This window comes from Oncorhynchus mykiss, chromosome 11 (assembly GCF_057628025.1).
Source record: "Oncorhynchus mykiss isolate SJ-2025 chromosome 11, ASM5762802v1, whole genome shotgun sequence".
NCBI classification, from domain to species: domain Eukaryota; kingdom Metazoa; phylum Chordata; class Actinopteri; order Salmoniformes; family Salmonidae; genus Oncorhynchus; species Oncorhynchus mykiss.
Genome location: NC_143032.1, coordinates 24691756 through 24714439, shown reverse-complemented (window position 1 = coordinate 24714439; position 22684 = coordinate 24691756). Strand labels below are relative to the sequence as shown.

At 42.1% G+C, this 22684-nt stretch overlaps 1 protein-coding gene across 1 annotated transcript in view; it reads left to right on the top strand.

Moving 5' to 3' along the window:
- cnbd1 (cyclic nucleotide binding domain containing 1) overlaps nucleotides 1-22684 on the top strand; it is a 58102-nt gene that overhangs the window by 13637 nt on the left and 21781 nt on the right. The window contains exon 5 of the mRNA XM_021620571.3: nucleotides 21239-21384. Within this exon, the coding sequence (XP_021476246.1) occupies nucleotides 21239-21384 (146 nt within the window). The remainder of the gene's footprint in view (nucleotides 1-21238; nucleotides 21385-22684) is intronic.

Below are 22684 nucleotides of genomic sequence, written 5' to 3'. Positions count from 1 at the left end.
AAATCTCTCTATCACAAACAATCACTCTGCAATGACCTCAGCAAAACCTCTATCACAAACAATCGCTCTGCAATGACCTCCCAGAAAATCTCTAGCAAAATCCCTATGCAATTGACCTCCCAGCAAATCTCTCTCAGCAAACACTACCTACAAATCTCTTTCTCCTGAACAGAACACTGGCTTTTATATAGCTTCAGAAGGAATGGGTAATTGGAGACAGCTGCGTCTTGACGAGGGGGCGGGGTCAGCTCTCCAATTAGCCCTGGAGTCGACGAATCAGCTGCTTGAGGGATTTCAGGAAGCCATTTCCTGAAATAAAACACATGCAAATACACAAACTACAACACATAAACTGGGGAATGTAACAGTAGTATAATAGTGAAGACATCCAAACTATGAAATAACACATTATGGAATCATGTGTAACAAAAAAGTGTTAATCAAATCAAAACACATTTTATACTTGAGAGCCACCCTTTGTCTTGATGACCGCTTTACACACTCTTGGCATTCTTTCAACCAGCTTCATGTGGTCGTCACCTGGAATGCATTTCAATTAACAGGTGTGCCTTATTAAAAGTTCATTTGTGGAATTTGGTAGAGATGGTATACAGAAGAAAGCTCTATTTGGTAAAATACCAAGTCCATATTACGGCAAGAACAGCTCAAATATGCAAAGACAAACGACACTCCATCATTACTTTAAGATATGAAGGTCAAACCGGAAAATGTCAAGAACTTTGTGCAGTCGCAAAAACCATCAAGCGCTATGAAACTGGCTCTCATGAGGATCGCCACAGGAAAGGAAGACAGAGGGTAAGTTCATTCGGAGTTACCAGCCTCAGATATCGGCAATCAACTGCACCTCCGATTGCACCTCACAGAGTTCAAGTAACAGACACATCTCAACATCAACTGTTTAGAAGAGACTGTGTGACTCAGGCCTTCATGGCCAAATTGCTGCAAAGAAACCACTACTAAAGAACACCAATAAGAAGAAGAGACTTGCTTGGGCCAAGAAACACGAGCAAAGGACATAGGACCGGTGGAAATCTGTCCTTTGGTCTGATGAGTCCAAATTCCAACCACTGTGTCTTTGTGAGACGCAGAGTAGGTGAACGGATGATCTCTGCATGTGTGGTTCCCACCGTGAAGCATGGAGGAGAAGGTGCTTGTTTTAAACACCAAGAAAACCAAAGTTATGTTTGTCTGTTCCACCAGGAAAAGGCCAACACAGCAATGGATACAATTAAGGAGTACAAATTCAGGAAGTGGCAGAAACCCATAAAATAAATCATCTATGTAAATAAAAGTATTACAACTGCATGCATGATCAGAAGGATAGCTAAATATTTACCGGAAAAAAATTCTTAAGCAAATAACCCAAGCATTTATTGAGAGTCAGGTGAACTCCTGTTCTGTGTTATTTCATAGTCTAGGGAAATGCATCAGCTAGTGAAATTTGGAGGCTGCAGATTGAACAGAACAAAGCAGCAAGGAATGTTTCAAGGTGGAGATATGGTTCTTCTGTTGTAGTCATGCTAAATGCTCTTGGTTGGTCATCAATCGACAAGATAATTGAAAAACACATCCTTATTTTATTTCATAATATACACCATTTAAAACGGCCTAACTCTATTCACAACAGTATTCAGTTGGTAAGAGACAGACATTCAGTAAATACTTGGAATAGATTGTCCATACAAAAAAGAGAAATTGGCAAAGAACATTTCGATTTGGAGCAATAAAGAAATAGAATAATTTATCTGCACAAACCAGAAACCTCTCAATATATAAATTCAAACAATACTTTAAAACCATTTAAATATAATACATAGGAAAGTTGTGCTGGACTATGGTCGATGAAGAATCAATCTATCTTTTTAGACTGTTAGAGTATTTATCTGGTGAATATGTCAGTGTATTATGTCTCTTTGTAACAGTGTTATATGTGAAAATGTGATCGTATTATACATTTTATTTTAATGTTTAAGGACTCTTGAAAGATTAGTCCAAATCAGGACTAAAAAATATCCTAATCAAATCTCATCTGGTTTGCGCTTAGTGGGACTATCATTTGTTTTTCAACAGGACAGTGACCCAAAACACACCTCCAGGCCATGTAAGGGCTATTTGACCAATAAGGAGAATCCCCCGTCCTCAACCCAATGAGATGGTTTGGGATGAGTTGGACCGCAGAGTGAAGGAAAAGCAGCCAATGCTCAGCAGCCAGTGCTCAGCATATGTTTTGAATTCCTTCAAGACTGTTGGAAAACCATTCCAGGTGACTACCTCATGAAGTTGGGTCTTGAAATTGTACGGCTTGACTGACCTTTGTCTTAAATTAATGATGGACTGTCATTTCTCTTTGCTTATTTGAGCTGTTCTTACCATAATATGGACTTGGTCTTTTACCAGATAGGACTATCTTCTGTATATCACCCCAACCGTGTCACAAACACAACTGATTGGCTAAAACACATTAAAAAGGAAAGAAATTCCACTAATTAACTTTTAACCAAAGACACCTGATAATTGAAATGCATTCCAGGTGACTACCTCATGAAGCTGGTTGAGAGAATGCCAAGAGTTTGCAAATTTGTCATCAAGAGAAAGAGTGGCTACTTTGAAGAATCTCAAATATGAAATTGTTTTGATTTGTTTAACACTTTTTTGGTTACTACATGATTCTGTATGTGTTATTTCATAGTTTATATGTCTTCACTATTATTTTACAATGTAGAAAGTAGTAAAAATAAAGAAAAACCCTGGAATGAGTAGGTGTGTCCAAACTCTTCACTGGTACTATATATACAGTGCATTCTGAAAGTATTCAGACCCCCTTTTCCACATGTTGTTACGTTAGTCTTATTCTAAATTTGTATTAAATACAACAAAAAAAAATCCTCATCAATCTACACACAATACATCATAATGACAAAGCGAAAACAGGTTTTTAGAAAATTTAGCAAATTTATAGAATTGTTTAACTGAAATGCCTTACTACATAAGTATTCCTGATCCTTTGCTATGAGACTTGAAATTGGGCTCAAGTGCATCCTGTTTCCATTGAGATATTTCTACAACTTGATTGGAATCCACCTATGGTATATTCAATTGATTTGACCTGATTTGGAAAGGCACACACCTGCCTATATAATGTCCCACAGTGCATGTCATGGCAAAAACCAAGCCATGAGGTTGAAGGAATTGTCCGTAGAGCTCCAAGACAGGATTGTGTTGAGGCACAGATCTGGGTAAAGGTACAACAAAAATGTATGCAGCATTGAAGGTCCCCAAGAACACAGTGGCCTCCGTCATTCTTAAATGGAAGAAGTTTGGAACCACCAGCTCTTCCAAACTGAGTAATCGGGGGAGAAGGGCCTTGGTCAGGGAGGTGACCAAGAACCTGATGGTCACTCTGACAGAGCTCCAGAGTTCCTCTGTTGAGATGGGAGAACCTTCCAGAAGGACAACCATCTTTGCAGCACTCCACCAATCAGGCCTGATGAAACCAAGATTTAACTTTTTGGCCTGAATGCCAAGCATCACGTCTGGAGTAAACCTGGCACGATCCCTACGGTGAAGCATGGTGGTGGCAGCATCATGCTGTGGGAATGTTCTTCAGCAGCAGTCACTGGGAGATTAGTCAGGATCGAGGGAAAGATGAACGGAGCAAAGTACAGAGAGGTCCTTGATGAGAACCTGCTCCAGAACGGTTCCATCAGGACAACAACCCTAAGCACACAGCCAAGATAACGCAGGAGTGGCTTCGGGACAAGTTTCTGAATGTCCTTGAGTTGCCTAGCCAGATCCCAAACTATGTATATGTGATATTTCAGTTATATATCTTGAATACATTTGTAAAAATGTCTTAAAACCTGTTTTTGCTTTGTCATTATGGGGTATTGTGTGTAGATTGATGAGGGGTCAAAAAAAATACATTTTAGAATAAGGTTCTAATGTAACAAAATGTGAACAAGTCAAGGGGTCTGAATACTTTCCGAATGCACTGTATATATTGAGAATATCATTGCAAAGAATATTTAAAAGATTGAATGTGGCCCAAGAACTATAGGCAGCAGGCTTGTGTTTCTGGGTGGGACCGCATGATGTCTATGCCTCATGAGTAAATGGCTTAACCATTATGTCTGTTTAACATCCAGATCCTAATGTGGTTTGTACGCAAAATTAATCAAAGCTGACGACTGCAACATGTTTTATACAGTACAGCCAGTGTGTGTGTACCAAATACTACCCTTTTCCTTATTTATTGCACGTGTTTTGACTATGGCTCTGGTCAAAAGTAGTGCACTATATAGGCAATAGTGTTCCATTTGGGAGGCAGAAGTGTCATTTACATTGCAAATACTGAGCAGATGGATTGGATGTAGTGGGAAGGTTTGACGCCAGCAGTCTAACGATGCGTCATCTCATGCAGCAGACCCCATGTCGATGTTTCACTCCATGTGAGATCTAGCATGGCTACAGAACAGTAGTTTGCCATGTGTGGTGTTATGGATGACCAGGCTGTTATATGCAGTAGTCATAAGGATTCACCACATGTGTTTAGAGTAACAGAGTGAGAAGTGGTCATTTATAGCTCAGTTGGTAGAGCATGGCACTTGTAACGCCAGGGTAGTGAGTTCGATTCTCGGGACCATCCATATGTAAAATGTGTACACGATAAAAGTGGCATTTAAATGGCATATATTCTATTATTGTAAATAGGGGTGTACTCACGGGTGTGCATGTGTGCCAGCATGTGGTGTGCCAAGCCAACACTATGCTTGCCTCCGCATGAATTATTAAGTGATTACCTCTACTGGCCCTGTTCATCACTCTCTGATATTAGACAGGTGCCTGGACCACACTCCCACCACCACTGGTGATAAAACCATCTCCCATCTATAACTACAGTGTAGGAAAAGACTTGAAATACCCTGTCCCTGTAGATTACTCTCTGCTCTTTTTTCCATCCAATCTGTCTGACAATCCGCCGGCCACGAAAAAAGACTTAGGAACATAAATATCAAACAGGCGTCCATCTTGTTGTGGAAACATCAACACAGGCGAGGGGAGGGGAGTCGTTGGAGAGAAACGGGAAAGTTCCTGTCTGGTCTGTCTGGTGTGTGAGAGTGAGTCACCCTATGGTAAATGTATTTTCCTGACACAGTGGAAGGTCAAAGGAGGTAGAGCGTCATTTCAGATTGCAAGTGCGGGAACTCTTCACCAGCTGTCTGTCTATGGAGAGACTAGTCACTACACCATCCAACTATGTGAGAAGAGAAGGGAGTACATTAGGTTGTGGAAAAAAAGTAGGGGGAGAAGTCAAACTGGAGACAGACAGGTCTGGGATGACTGGCCACGTTGAGATGGTTTGTTGGACCTGTCTCTCTGAGTTTCCATTTAATTCATAATCCTTAAGTCTATTGATGCACCCGTGCGCCAATCAATGTAACATAATAAAGAAATCCCCATCAGAATCAGTCAGTTTAAGCTAGAGATATCTGTTTTTTGCATGGGCTGCATCCGCATCTGCGCTGGAAGGCGGCTGAGCTACAGGACTTGTCTGAAGTTGGTACCGCTGATGTGCGAACTTCTGTCTGTAGCGTCCGACCCGTTTGGGCTACAAACTAATATGAGCTTTCGTATATCTCCCAGATTTAGGACAGACACTTCAAAACCTTATTCCTTATGATTTATGTTTTGACCATTTATTTTGATTTATGTTTTTTTTACCATTTATTAATGTATTATTCAATGTGTTTCTATGGGATATATTAGTCAAAGCCAAATTCAGTATTTTCTCAAATACACTACATGACCAAAAGTATGTGGACACCTGCTCGTCAAAACACATCATTCCAAAATCATGGTTATTAATATGGAGTTGGTGCCCCTTTGCTACTATAACAACGTCCAATCTTCTGGGAAGGCTTTCCGCTAGATGTTGGAACATTGCTGGGGGGGACTTGCTTCCATTCAGCCACAAGAGCATTAGTGAGGTCGGGCAATGATGTTGGGCGATTAGGCCTGGCTCGCAGTCGGCTTTCCAATTCATCTCAAAGGTGCTTGATGCGGTTGAGGTCAGGCCTGTGTGCAGGCCAGTCAAGTTCTTCCACACCTATCTTGACAAACCATTTCTGTACGGACCTCGCTTTGTGTACGGGGGCATTGTCATACCAAAACAGGAATGGGCCTTCCCCAAACTGTTGCCACAAAGTTGGAAGCACAGAATTGTCTAGAATGTCATTGTGTGCTGTAGCTTTAAGATTTCCCTTCAGTGGAACTAATTGGGCCTAGCCTGAACCATGAAAAACTGTCCCAGACCATTATTCCTCCTCCACCAGTCTTTACAGTTGGCACTATGCATTGGGGCAGGTAGTGTTCTCCTGGCATCTGCCAAACCTAGATCCGTCTGTTGGACTGCCAGATGGTCAAGTGTGATTCATCACAGTGATTTATACATCTGTCAGCAATGGGTGTAACTGAAATAGCTGAATCAACAAATTTGAAAGGGTGTCCACATACTTTTGTCTATAAAGTGTACTTTTTATAACAACAGTGGTCCTAAAATTCTAAATGAAATAGCTAAATGATCCATGGTATGACCATCTTTAAACAATTTCATATGTCAGCTTAGTAGAACCCTCAACCCCCCAAAGGCTTAGACTTTTAGAGGTGTTTTACCCCAGTCAGCAGATAACACAAACAGCTAGAGGTCTCAGTCCCTCCTGTCCCCAAGCTAAACAGAAGAACTCTCATGTTACGTCTCGTCGGTGTGAGTGTCGATGCTGTAATGTTACTGTGTGATCAAGATTAAGATCAGTTATGGATATTGCGGAAATGTAAACAAAACTGAGCAACAGCCACTCTTGCCTCACCTACTGGGCTCTGCCATGGAACTCTCTAGTGCTTTGTTGAAGCTGTGTTATTGCAGTCCACTCATATCAGCAGGACACGTATCTGATTGGCGTTTTCAGTAGAGGGGGGATTAAGCAATATTTTTGGAGAATATACAATCTGTCTTTTTCGGTCTGTCACGTATTGCAAAATATCTCTATTTCTGCATTCGTTGTTGCAAGGTGCCCAGTTTTACTTCTACTCCCTCTCTCCCAGCTGACTGCGGTCCAGAAAACCGTCCCCCAGATTTGATGACACACATATTGGCCTGGGAATCTGATTTAAACTGAGTTATAATAGTTTTCTAATCTGTGTTTTTTTTGTCGTTGTCAAGACTCTTTCTGGCACACAGAGGGACATGACCTCAGATCCAGCTGTCTGCCCTGGCCTCCAGTCAGTTCCATCTCTCTCTCTCTCTCTGACAGCTGTCTCTCTATGACAGCTGCTGTTGGGTTGGGTTTGGGGGGAAACCCACAAAAAAGGATGACTTCTTCCTCTTCTGAACGTCCCCCCCCCCCTTCTTTCCCCCAGGAATGTAAACAATAACAGGAGACAGGGTATTTAATCACGTCCAGTGTTAGATGGCTTGGCTGGCTGGCGGGATGCTCTCCAAACTGGGTGATGGTGGACAATTAACCTCTATCTCCACTGCCACGTCTACCCTGCCAAGGCCTAGCTAGCTGGTGTCTGTGGTTCCAGCCATACTGCTGAGCTTTAGCAGGACTATCAGTGGCTGATGCAATACAGAACATTTCTTAATGATATGATATTACCTTGATGAAAATGGTTCACTTGTGACTATTACGATTTCTGTGTCTGGCTCATTTTAGAGTCTATGTGTTAGAGCTGTAACACTTCACCAAACCCACGGTTTTGCGCTTTTGGGGTCATATTTCGGTACAGCAGGAAAGTTAAATTCCGACAGTTACTGTAGTTAATGTTTAAGAAAATACAAAGCGTTGGTGTTCCTAATTCCATATATGATCATGAGTCCTATAATACCTGTTGAGAGCACAATCAGGAATCCTAACACTTTGTATTTACTATAACAAATGAAAACACACGATTACTCAACACTAAAATAAAGTGCAATATGCGCGTGATATCAATATGTACAGTTGAAGTCGGAAGTTTACATACACCTTAGCCAAATACATTTAAACTCAGTTTTTCACAATTCCTGACAATTAATCCTAGTAAAAATCCCCTGTCTTATGTCAGTTAGGATCACCACTTTATTTTAAGAATGTGAAATGTCAGAATAATAGTAGAGAGTGATTTATTTCAGCTTTTCTTTCTTTCATCACATTCCCAGTGGGTCAGAAGTGTACATACACTCAATTAGTATTTGGTAGCATTGCCTTTAAATTGTTTAACTTGGGTCAAACGTTTCGGGTAGCCTTCCACAAGCTTCCCACAATAAGTTGGGTGAATTTTGGCCCATTCCTCCTGACAGAGCTGGTGTAACTGAGTCAGGTTTGTAGGCCTCCTTTCTCACACACGCTTTTTCAGTTCTGCCCACAAATGTTCTATAGGATTGAGGTCAGGGCTTTGTGATGGCCACTCCAATACCTTGACTTTGTTGTCCTTAAGCCATTTTGCCACAACTTTGGAAGTATGCTTGGGGTCATTGTCCATTTTGGAAGACCCATTTGCGAGCAAGTTTAAACCTTTTTGGGATAGGTGGCAGCATTTTCACTTTTTGATGAATAGCATGCCCAGAGTGAACTGCCTCCTACTCTGTCCCAGATGCTAATATATGCATATTATTATTAGTATTGGATAGAAAACACTCTGAACTTTCTAAAACTGTTTGAATGATGTCTGTGAGTATAACAGAACTCATATGGCAGGCGAAAACCTGAGAAAAATCCAACCAGGAAGTGGGACATCTGAGGTTTGTAGTTTTTCAAAGCTTGGCCAACCGAATACACATTGAGATATGGATAAAGTTGCACTTCCTACGGCTTCCACTAGATGTCAACCGTCTTTAGAAACTTGAATGAGGATTTAACTATAAAGGAGGGGCTCATGAGACCTCTTTGAGTCAGTGGTCCGGCAGAGTGCCTTGGTCTCATGACGCACGTTCCCGACAGAGTTACCTCTCGTTCCAGTGCTTTTCTGAAGACAAAGGAATTCTCAGGTTGGAACATTATTGATGTTTTATGTTTAAAACATCCTAAAGATTGATTCCATACATCGTTTGACATGTTTCTAACGGACTGTAATGGAACTTTTCGAGTTTTTGTCTGGATGAAGTGCCTGCGCCTCATGAAGATTGATTACTGGGCTGAACACGCTAACAACAAGTGGCTATTTGGACAGAAATGATGGACTTTATGGAATTTTATGGAACAAATCAGTCATTTATTGTTGACCTGTGATTCCTGGGAGTGCCTTCTGATGAAGATCATCAAAGGTAAGTGAATATTTATGGTGTTGTTTCTAACTTTGTTGACTCCAAAATGGCGGATATTCCTCTGGCTGTTTTGGGTTCTGAGCGCTGTTCTCATATTATGCTTTTTTTTTTTATTATCTGACACAGCGGTTGCATTAAGGAGAAGTCTATCTTTAATTCTGTGAATAACACTTATATCTTTTATCAATATTTATTATGAGTAATTCTGCAAAATCACCGGATGTTTTGGAATCAAAACATTACTGCACGTAAGGCGCCAATGTAAACTGAGATTTTGTGATATAAATATACACATTATCGAACAAAACATACATGTATTGTGTAACATGATGTCCTATGAGTGTCATCTGATGAAGATCATCAAGGGTTAGTGATTAATTTAATCTATATTTCTGCTTTTTGTGACTCCTATCTTTGGCTGGAAAAATGGCTGTGTATTTCTTCGACTTGGCTATGATCTAACATATGTGGTGCTTTCGCTGTAAAGCACTTTTGAAATCGGACACGATGGGTAGATTAACAAGATGTTTATCTTTCATTTGCTGTATTGGACTTGTTAATGTGTGAAAGTTACATATTTCAAACAGATATTTTTGAATTTCGCGCACTGCCTTTTCAGCAAAATGTTGTCGAGGCGGAACCCCTGCGCTAGAAAGGTTAACTTCCTGACTGATGTCTTGAGATGTTGCTTCAATATATCCACATAACTTTCCTACCTCATGATGCCATCTATTTTGTGAAGTGCACCAGTACCCTCCTGCAACGAAGCACGCCTACAACATGATGCTGCCACCCCTGTGCTTCACGGTTGGGATGGTGTTCTTCGGCTTGCAATCCTCCCCCTTTTTCCTCCAAGCATAACGATGGGCATTGTGGCCAAACAGTTCTATCAGACCAGAGGAAATTTCTCCAAAAAGTACGATCTTTGATTACATCTCCATAATCTAGCATGGGTAAGATGGTCCTCTGAATCAGGGTTAGTTTGGCAGCTTTGGTGAAAGAGGAGCGATTACGCTCTTGTAATTTCTTTGGCCCTGTCAGAATCAACTTTTATGGGTTGCTTGAATGCAGAGGGGAGACAAAGTTGTGTTGTTTTTTTGCCTTTCGGTCTTGCTCCAGTGGTAGGAATACTGGGTCAACGTCGGGGAGGTAGGGTATTCTCGTTGAGCAGTGGCGACATGCTATCTCTGTCCATTGCCATTGTCATCTACTGGGAAGACAAAATGTAGCCAAACTGAAGATTTAAACGATGGAGAATTCTCCTGGTTTATCGACCCCACCACTCGCCATCATACAGAACTAGTTCCTGGCTGCGCCTCACAAAAGGGCAGTTTGAAATGCGGAAATTAAGATTTGAATTTATATTACAACGTGGGCATAGGCTCTAGTTGTTTTAACGGAAATAGCCTGAAATGTTTTTTTCACCTCAAATTTACTCAACAAGGGTGTCCAAATCCTCCACCAGCCTATTGTTTTCATTTTCGATATATCCCTGTAGTCATTCGGGTTCACAGTGTGAACCAAAGAGTGGTCCCCGGTATGAATACATGTACCGTTACACCCCTACTATGTGTAAAGGATGTCACGCTGCTTGCTTAGCGAGTACCGCTTCCCCCTGATTTGGCTCATACAGAGATTTAGGACCTTTGCCCCGCAAACACACGTGACCACCCTCGTGAAGTTTTCCAACCCATCAGGACATTGGAAAAGGCAATTTATAATTGCGTAAGGGTCGACACTCACTGAGGAGTGAGTTTCAGAGATCCCCGTCTTCTACATTCACACCCCAAATTCACTCCAAGGCGACCCCAGCGGTTGAGCTGAGCGCAAGTGCAGATCCGGGTCACAGCACCATTGTAAAGGATAATTGTGCAAGAGGCGACACTTCAGGCAGAGAAGTGAGTTGGACAGATCCCTATCTGCTACATATGTGTGTGAACATTAATAGAGTATATGTGATCTATATGTGTTCACAAAGGCTCTTTGTTTTCCCATCAGAATGAATTAGACAGTGGCAGAAAGGTTCAAGGCTCTCTTGTCTTCTCCCCTCCAACCAAAGATTGATTGGCTCCCTTGCTCTGCACAGGCCGCAGGCATCAGCCATCTCTGATGAAGGTCTAAACAGCTGTATAACACAAATCTTATCACTGTGGTCCCCAAGACATTGCCTTTCTACGTCCCCTCTCCTATGGGAAGTGAATGCTCAGTCAAAGACAAGGGTGTCCAATTCCCCCCCCCCCCCCTATAATTTTCTTTCCCATTTTCGGAAAAAGTGCAGTTGAAAAGATTAAAAGAAAAAAAGAAACAGAGACAGAGGCCATTGGAGCTGTGATTTGAGTCTTCCTGATGTAAATTGATTACCTCGAAGGTCCCCCCCCCTGTTATCTTCAAAGTGGACTTTGAATTTGAATTAAGTTGGCTAGCCTAGCCAGCATTTTTTTCTTTTTTTGCCCCGGCCGGCCATCTGAAGAAAAGTGCCTTGTGGCTCTAACTTCCAGACAGATAGCTCTTATCAAGCTCTTCTCTCCCTGTGATTTATGTCACTGGCTGGGTCCGCTTTAGGGGCAATTTTCCCCCAGCGTCCTTTGGTGATAGGTGAGAGGAAAGGAAGGCATTTGGTGTGGCGATAAGATGGTGATGGAGCGGCCGGAGCAGGCTGTAGGAGGCTGTAGATAAGGCTGATTACAGTTATTTGTGAGAAGAAAAATAGCGTTTGCTGCCTCTCCTCTCCTAAAAGCAAGGGTCCAGTGTTGAAACCGATCTGATAGGACTTTTGTCTTGTCTAAAGGCTCTCGATGGTGATGACACTTTAAAAGCCTGTAAGCCAAGGAGAGTGCAGGCCAGGGTCTCTTCTCTCCTGAGCTTCCTGAACTTTGGTAATAACGTTTGTCCTGATAAGACCTTGTAGACCAGCCATACTCAACTGGTCTACAAGTTGAATGCTCCGTTGGGCTTTCAACTTGCTGCTGTTGATGGTTGTAGTAGCATAATGCACAAGGTGCAATTTCAACATTTGGAAGTGCATGGGCAGTTTTCCTCTTATGTCATTCACTGACAGACCCTCAAGCTATTTAGAACCTGTCAGACATGTCCAGTTGATCAATTACTAGCCCATGTTAGCCATATTGCTGGTTAGTTTAATTTGCTTATCTAATTCGTGTAGTTAATATGTCTAGATTTACGTGCCCAGGGACTCGACCACCAGGGGTCCATCATTTGACATCACTGACAATATCCATCCGGACCTTTGCCACTTAGGAAATTTGTGTGACCGTACATTCTCAAAGCAGTTGAGTTCCTCTGTTGTAGACGATTTGTGTTTTTTTACACATATTTTCTCCTCTTTTCCACTCCTGATTGCATGTGCTGCAATAGAAATATTGTGACTAGAAACGTCATTCCGATTCAAGTCAATGATGGCATAATGAGCAGACAGGCGGCCATTGCGAGTGTACCCATAGCAAAGCAGGAAGTAAAATATGAGCTAAAAATGTGCTGTGATTTGTTGATTGAACTCAACTGACATTTACAAGAAATACATTCCATTGCATGAGCCACATCAGTTAGCATAATTTGAATGGAAATTCTACATCATCATGGAAATTATTGCATCACAATATCAGGCAGCCATTGCGAGTGTACCCATGAGTTTACCAGTAAAATTGCCAGGGTTAGAGGTTCCAAACCTGTTCTATTCATTCTATTTCTGTGTGCTGCTGCTGAATTTGTTTCAGCAAGGAGCAAAGTTTCATCACATTGTTAAGAGTCCATGTAACTACCAACACGGCAGTAACATTGTTGTTTTATTTGAACAACAATGTGTGCTTTAGATTCGGCTTGATCCAATGCTTGACGCAAATGCTAGATAGATTGAAAAAAGAGAATGCGAGTCAGGAGTGGAGCAAGCGGATGGACTGTGTCAGCATCCCTCCAGGCCTGAGCTAAACTGAGCTGAGCATCTCTCTCCCTCTCAATCCCCCATGCTGTTCTCTGAGCCACAAACCCTCTGGTGTGTCCTCTACAGGATCTCTTCTCTCAGCTCCTCTAAGCACCACGGTTAGTACAGCGTAGCCAGCAGCCCCCTTCGGCGCACACACACACACACACACACACACACACACACACACACACACACACACACACTGCCTCAGCCCCGCGCCCTGCAAATTAATCTGCCACTCTGTTTACACAACCACCACTTTCTGTCTGCTCAGCTCCTCACTGTGTGTTTGTGAGAGAGAGTGGGAGAAAGAACCTTGTGTGCGTGTTAGAGGCTACAAATCCTTCACGTTTGCAGAAATGACTTATTCACACAAATGAGTCTTTCCCTGTCCTTCCAATGATAAACCTTCATCCAGTTAATTAGAAACTTATGGAAAGGGATTAGCGATAGTAATTACTATTATCATTGGGGAATTTATGATTAATACCAGCGTATGGAAATGTCAACTGGAAGTCTTGGAATTGGTGGTGTAAAAATGTTTACATTACCAAAGTGACCCTCATAGTTCAACCTTTTGATTATACATGTATCTTATAAGCTACTATGTTGTAAATCAAGTTAACTGTTTAATTAATCGGTTTTTCCTGAATATGACTGAGGACCATTGCGATTTAAGGGACTGATGTTTTTTTAGAAGGGATTAAGTTGAGAGGGAAAAATTACTGATGTAATGTCTATACTGTAAACATGTAGTAAATGTGGCCCTATAATTTCCAAGGACATCACTACGAGCTAACAATTAAGATATGTAATCAGATGCTGTGGGATGCTCTAGAAGGACTTATCTGGATAATTATGTGGAAGGAAGGCAGTGGTATACACATTTCAGACACCAAAGCATTCCAACGTCCAACCTCAGATGTGTCTGATGATGCAGCGTCAAGCAAGCAGGAAGTGCATAACTCTGGGTCAAAGGTCATGATGGGTACCAGGAAGTGAGAAGGCAGGGTGGAGTGGTGCTGTATGTACTCTCAATGGCTGATGTGGAAGAGAGGGTAAGATTTTTACAGATGTTGTCAAATATATTGGAACTCTTGCAATGGAGCAGAATGTTCTGTTTTTTCTTTTCAAAACTGGTTGAATGGCAATTTTTTTACCCTGTAGGCACCTGTAACTTACCAGAGGTTAAATTGCACAGGAAATGAGAATCATTGCCAACAACTAAATTATTTTTAATAATAATAACTTTTAATAATTTAGTCAAGGCCATTGTTTGGCTTTGACATTTCTCAATTTCAGTGTTTTCAATTTCAACTTATTTTAGAAGAAATAGTTAATCTTACAAGGGTGCCAATTTATTTGACCACATCTGTATGCCAGTAGTTTTCAAGTCTCAGACAAGGCTAGTCATCACACAAGTGTAGATCACTGAACCACTTCCACCTACACATACACTAGGTCATCCCATCTATAGAGCTGTTGTAAAGACAGTCAAAGAGGTTGAATGTAGCGCTGCACCGCTTCGACATGCAAAGCGTAATTTGCTTGCAAGTCTCTCCCCTTTCTCCCAATGACAGAATAGATAGTACCACTACCCCGCCCATATTCATTTATATTTTCCCCCTACACAGCTGCTATAGCAATCATTATATGGTAAGGAAATAGAATACAGATGCCCATAGTTCCTTGATATTTCCCATGGGCTTAGTGTATACTGAGTGTACGCTGTACAGTTTGTGCATATGCATTGATTTAGATGTGATGTGTTTAGAATTATTAGCTCGTCCCTGCTGAACCTTGAAATAGCCTGCTGCGATATTAACCAGAGCTCAGCATAAGTCACGCGTTACTATCAAAGAGGATACTCCCTCGGGATGCTGGGTGGGTTACACCACTGACTTTATTGTTCCCGTATAGGAAAAAGTCGTCGCAGTATCATGTACACATTTAAAAGGACAAGAACATTGAATTCCCAGTGACAAATTTAGAACAATTTCTATAGTTTGAAAACTTAAAGCAGCAATCTGCATGCAGTTTCAAACCATAACAAAGCCATCAACCGCCTCTGTTTTAGTAAAAAGCTGAGGAACTGGGATGGAAAATTGTAACCAATCTCAAATCTCAAATGCATAGACCGCTATGGATGCAAGGACTTGCCATCCATGATTTTAAAATGATAGTTTTAACTATGTTTTGAGGCTATATACAGTGTTCGTTTAGATGTAGATTGTTTGCAAACATTGGAATAAAACAAGCTTATATTTTGGGTTGTGATAGAGAACGACAGTTGACGTGAGCTCATGAAGCATGTATAAAAGTTATATTCTTCAAGAATCAAGGGGTGTATATCATGTGTCAATCGCAGATTGCCCATTTTAATGGATGGATAAGGAGATGACCTCTGACCCGTTAGGACGGATATGGCGTGAATGATTGTCTAGTCCCGTTTTACATGCAAGCAGGTGACTGGCTGGCCTGTCACATTTGTCTTTTTTAAGCACTAAAGGGACCTAATTCAGATCTTAGACGTGTTCTATAACTGTCGTGAAGATGAGTGTTTTAAGAACTTAACTGATAATAATAAGAATCTCACATTGTTCTAGTTCAGGTATGGCTAGAGATGAGTGACTGGTGTCAGAAGTCTCCGTCTGAATGTGTGCGATTTTCAATCACACAACTGTCTCTCACCGTTTTGATACTTTTGTGCATAGGCCGTTCAATAGGTTTTGTGTTTCTCCATAGTTCAGACAGTCTGACTCTAAGTATATGTGAGCCATGGTAGGGAGACACCACAATAGCACCCATCTTAACATTGCCTTCTGGAGAGTGAGGGTGAAGTCGCTTCCTTCCCGGTCTCCTCTCTCAAAGCGGGCCGTCTCCGTTGTGACTGACTTGAATCTGAGATGAGGGAACAGTTTCTTTGATTTTTTTACCTGCTGCTCTCCTATGCACACTCATGCCGTCTCTCTCTGACCACAAATGATTTAACCTGTATTTAACTAGACAAGTCAGTTAAGAACAAATTCTTATTTACAATGACGGGCTATCAGGGGAATAATGGGTTAACTGCCTTGTTTGGGGGCAGAATGACAGATGTTTACCTTGTCAGCTCGGGGATTCGATGCAGCAACCTTTCGGTTACAGGCCCAACACTCTAACCACTAGGCTACCTGCCGCCCCATATACAGTGCCTTGCAAAAGTATTCATCCCACTTGGCGTTTTTCCTATTTTGTTGAATTACAATCTGTAATTTAAATGTATTTTTATTTGGATTTCATGTAATGGACATACACAAAATAGTCCAAATTGGTGAAGTGAAATGAAAAAAAAATATTAAAAAAGAAAGGAGGACCAAGGCACACTTCATATAATTCATTAAAATGCCTTTATTTGTATAGCATGTTCAATAGAAACAAAGTGTTACAAATCTGACTAGTTTCGGCTGCATGGCCTTCGTCAGGGAGTACAAAGAAATAATACATGTCCTCTTTTGAACAGCTTTTCCATTTAGCCCTAATAGCCCTAACACTTTGTTTCTATTGAACACGCCATACAAATAAAGGAATTTTAATTAATTATATAGAGTGCCTTGGTCCTCCTTTCTTTTAGATGACCAATTCACCCTTTTTACCAAAGAGCACCTTCTGTCTACCAAAATGGACTATTATGTACCTTAGTAGTGCTTCCCTTCCTCTTCTTTCTACTAGAAAAAAATTACTTATTTCAAAAAAGTCTTACATTTGAAAAAAAACGGAAAAGTGGTGCGTGCATATGTATTCACCCCCTTTTGCTGTGAAGCCCCTAAATCTAGATCTGGTGCAACCAATTACCTTCATAAGTCACATAATTTGCTAAATAAAGTCCACCTATGTACAATTTAAGTGTCACATGATCTGTCACGTGATCTCAGTACTCAGTATATAGAGTCTGCAACACCAAGGGGCACCACCAAGCAAGCGACACATGAAGACCAAGGAGCTCTCCAAACAGGTCAGGGACAAAGTTGTGGAGAAGAACAGATCAGGGTTAGGTTATAAAAAAATATCTGAAACTTTGAACATGCCACGGAGCTCCATTAAATCCATTATTGAAAAAGGGAAAGAATATGGCAGCACAACAAACCTGACAAGAGAGGCCGACCACCAAAACTCATTGACCAGGCAAGGAGGGCAATAATCAGAGAGGCAACAAAGAGACCAAAGATAACCCTGAAGGAGCTGCAAAGCTCCACAGCGGAGATTGGAGTATCTGTCCATAGGACCACTTAAAGCTGTATACTCCACAGAGCTGGGCTTTATAGAAGAGTGGCCAGAAAAAAGCCATTGCTTAAAGGAAAAAATAAGCAAACAGGTTTGGTGTTTGCCAAAAGGCATGTGGGAGACTCCCCAAACATTTGGAAGAAGGTCCTCTGGTCAGATGAAACAAAAATGTAGCTTTTTGGCCATCAAGGAAAACGCTATGTCTGGCGCAAACCCAACACCTCTCATCACCCCGAGAACACCATCCCCACAGTGAAGAATGGTGGTGACAGCATCATGCTGTGGGGATGTTTTTCATCGGCAGGAACTGGGAAACTGGTCAGAATTGAAGGAATGATGGATGGTGCTAAATACAGGGAAATTCTTGAGGGAAACCTGTTTGTCTTCCAGAGATTTGAGACTGGGATGGATGTTCACCTTCCAGCAGGACAATGACTCTAAGCATACTGCTAAAGAAACACTCGAGTGGTTTAAGGGGAAACATTTAAATGTCTTGGAATGGCCTAGTCAAAGCCCAGACCTTAATCCAATTTGAAAATCTGTGGTATGACTTAAAGATTGCTGTACACCAGCGGAACCCATCCAGCTTGATGGAGCTGGAGCAGTTTTGCCTTGAAGAGAATGGGCAAAAATCCCAGTGGCTAGATGTGCCAAGCTTATAGTGACATACCTCAAGAGACTTCCAACTGTAATTGCTGAAAAATGTGGTTCTACAACGTATTGCCTTTGGGGATACTATTAACTATTTTCTGACAAGATAGAACTACCAAAGGGGGTGTAGTTGCAATCTACTGCAGAGATAGCCCGAAGAGTTCTGTCATACTTTTTATAAAAATCCACCTTTCCAGAAGCAAGTTTCTCACCGTTGCCCTGGACACCATATGTGAATTGATCGCCCACCATCTATATTGAGAGTTCGTACTGTTATGTGACCTAAACTGGGACATGGTTAACACCCTGGCCATCCTACAATCTAAGCTAGATGCCCTCAATCTCACACAATTTATCAAGAAACCTAACAGGTACAACCCTAAATCCGTATGGGCACCCTCTTAGATAGCATCCTGACCAACTTGCCCTCTAAATACACCTCTGCTGTCTTCAACCAGGATCTCAGCGATCACTGCCTCCATTGCCTGTGCACGTAATGGGTGCGCGATCAAACGACCACCCCTCATCACTGTCAAATGCTCCCTAAAACACTTCAGCAAGCAGGCCTTTCTAATCGACTTGGCTCAGATATCCTGGAAGAATATTGACCTCATCCCGACAGTAGAAGATGCCAGGTTGCTCTTCAAAAAGTGCTTTCCTCGCCATCTTAAATAAGCACGCCCCATTAAAAAACGTAGAACAAAGAACAGATATAGCCCTTGGTTCACCCCAGACTTGACTGCTCTTGACCAGCACAAAAAACATCCTGTGGCGTTCTACATTAGCATCAAATAGCACCCGCGATATGCAACTTTTCAGGGAACCAATATACTCAGTCAGTTAGGAAAGCTAAGTCTAGCTTTTTCCCACATAAATTTGCATCCTGTAGTACTAATTCCCAAATGTTTTTGGACACTCTAAAGCCCATGGAGAATAAAAGCACCTCCTCCCAGCTGCCCACTGCACTGAGGATAGGAAACACTGTCACCACCGATAAATCTACGATAATCGAAAGTTTCAATAAGCATTTTTCTACGGCTGGCCATGCTTTCCACCTGGCTACCCCTACCCCAGCCAACATCTCAGCTCCCCCTGCAGCAACTTGCCCAAGCCCCCCCGCTTCTCCTTCACCCAAATCCAGACAGCTGATGTTCTGAAAGAGCTGCAAAATCTGGATCCCTACAAATCATCTGGGCTAGACAATCTGGGCCCTCTCTTTCTAAAATTATCCCCCGAAATTGTTGCAACCCCTATTACTAGCCTATTCAACCTCTCTTTCATATCGTCTGAGATCCACAATGATTGGAAAGCTGCCACGGTCATCCCCCTCTTCAAAGGGGGAGACACTCTAGACCCAAACTAAAATCTTCGAAAGCCAAGTTAATAAACAGATCACCCACCATTTTGAATCCCACCGTACCTTCTCCACTATGCAATCTGGTCTGGTCATGGGTGCACCTCAGCCACGCTCAAGGTCCTAAACGATATCATAACAGCCATCGATAAAAGACAGTACTGTGCAGCCGTCTTCAATAACCTGGCCAAGGCTTTTGACTCTGTCAATCACCGCAATAGCCTTGGCTTCTCAAATGACTTCCTCGCCTGGTTCACCAGCTACTTCTCAGATATAGTTCAGTGTGTCAAATCGGAGGGCCTGTTGTCCGGACCTCTGGCAGTCTCTATGGGGGTGCCACAGGGTTCAATTCTCGTGTCGACTCTTTTCTCTGTATGTATCAATGATGTCGCTCTTGCTGCTGGTGATTCTCTGATCCACCTCCACGCAGACGACACCGTTCTGTATATATCTGGCCCTTCTTTGGACACTGTTAACTAACCTCCAGACAAGCTTCAATGCCATACAACTCTCCTTCCGTGGCCTCCAACTGCTTTTAAATGCTAGTAAAACAAAGTGCATGGTCTTCAACCGATTGCTGCCCGCACCCTTCCGCCCGACTAGCATCACTATTCTGGATGGTTCTGACCTAGAATATGTGGACTACTACAAATACCTAGGTGCTGGTTACACTGTAAACTCTCCTTCCAGACTCACATTAAGCATCTCCAATCCAAAATTAAATCTAGAATCGGCTTTCTATTTTGCAACAAAGCCTCCTTCACTCATGCTGCCAAACAATTCCTCGTAAAACTGACTATCCTACCGATCCTTCACTTCGGCGATGTCATTTACAAAATAACTCTACTCAGCAAACTGGATGTAGTCTATCACAGTACCATCCGTTTTGTCACCAAAGCCCCATATACTACCCACCACTGCGACCTGTATGCTCTCATTGGCTGGCCCTCACTACATATCCGTCACCAAACCCACTGGCTCCAGGTTATCTATAAGTCTTTGCTTGGTAAAGCCCCGCTTTAGCTCAGCTCACTGGTCACCATAGCAACACCCACCCGTAGCACACGCTCCAGCAGGTATATTTCCCTGGTCATCCCCAAAGCCAAAACTTTCTTTGGCCGCCTTTCCTTCCAGTTCTCTGCTGCCAATGACTGGAACGAATTGCAAAATATCTCCATCTCTAACTTTAAGCATCAGCTGTCAGTAGCTCACCGATCACTGCATCTGTACATAGCCAATCTGTAAATAGCACACCCAACTACCTCATCCCCATATTATTAATTGCCCTCTTGCTCTTTTGCACCCCAGTATCTCTACTTGCACATCATCATCTGCACATCTATCACTCCAGTATTAATGCTGAATTGTAATTATTGGTTGTAAGGCAGCAAAATAGGAAAAATGCCAAGGGGGTGAATACTTTCGCATGCCACTGTATACACACACACGCGTACAAACACTCACACATACACCAGGCAGTTTTAAGGGGTCGTTTGATTGATAGTTCTAACATTTTCTGGGCTCAGACGTACTGACACGTCTGCATCCTAATTGCCCGGTCATCATCATCTCTCCACATTAGTAGAGAAATAGCGATCATCATCAATTAATGCGCATGTGTGCACGTCCGTGCTCCCATGCACGCGCAAAAATTATTTTGGGGGGGGAGTTTTGAAAAATGTTGTTTTCTCTGTCTGTCTGTCAGCCCTATAGAGCGGTCCCAGTTGGAGCACCATTCTATCCATAAGATGCTGAAGGTGTTCCCGTGTCTGACAGCCCACCTCTCCAGACATGAGTTACAGCAGATCAGCACCATCGTCATCATAGAGACCTGGGATAGGGCACAGATCAGTGAGTCCCACACACACACACCATATTCTTCTTGCATTGTAAACTTAAACATGCTCTAGCATAGCATTGGCAATATATCATTTTGTCTTTGGAAAACTCCCTGCATTTTCCTGAATACTGCGTTGGCACATAAATGCATAAGAACACAGCCTTATTTAGAGCGTTTTCCCACACAAACACAGAGAGAAATACTCATACAGGTTTTTATAAGGCCTTGATTTTGTTCTCAGGTATTCATTCTAGTCCATTCCCATGGTCTTTAACAGGAGATGCTGTCTGTCAGAGTGCTCACAGTCAATGTTATAGCTACTGTTTGTCTTAAGAAGTACTGGAGGGCTGTGCATGCGGTGATGTTATTGATTGAGACAGCACTATTCCAGCTCTGTAGACCTCAATCATCCCAAATCACCATCTATTATTCATGCTATTCAACAGTAATCTGAGTACATCACACGTGCTTCTAGGCTGTTCTATCTATCACATTTCACTGGCGGAGGCTGGTGGGGATAGACAAACAACAAACTCTCATCACGCATGCCTAAGCTGATACACACACACACGGTTTATACATTATGCATCATGTGCATGCGCACACACGCATACAAGCACCCTTCAGCCTCACCCCAAAACACACCCCTTCACCCCAAGAAGTACATCGCTCCCTTCACACCCCTGCCCACAGTGCATCTGACTGTGAACATACAGTACTGAAATGGAGTCTTTTTGCTTCCCTTCTGTGAGGTGGTTTCACGAGCAGTTTTATCTGTGTCCGTTTCTTTTCATCATTCATCCCTCATGTGTGCGCGTACACCGTGTGTGCGTGCACCGATTTGGGCAGATTGAAACCCCTCTAGCTACTCACTGAGATAGAACATCTACAAGTGGTGGTGAGATATGCAGCAGAGCACCGCAGGGAAATATAGAAGCTGCTTGTATATGAAACTCTGCGAGCTGGTTTGGCTTCTGAAATGACTGTCATCCATAGAGGCAGGCAGCACTATCAACGGAATGCTTAGACTCAATCCCCTCTCCTGTTATGTTTGATTTGGTGGTTGGATATTGCTTTTCTGTTACCTTTCCCAGGAGCTTGAGTCGGGAGGCTGATATTTTTGTAGATTTTGATGAGGGGAGAGAAGTACTATATATTCTAGAGAGGGAAATGAATACTTTAAATAAATTGATCTCTGTTTATGTACACACACATATACACACACATACACACATAAAAAGTATTTAATAAGAATATTTCATTCATTCAGATCTAGGATGTGTTTTTTTAGTGTTCCCTTTATTTTTTTGA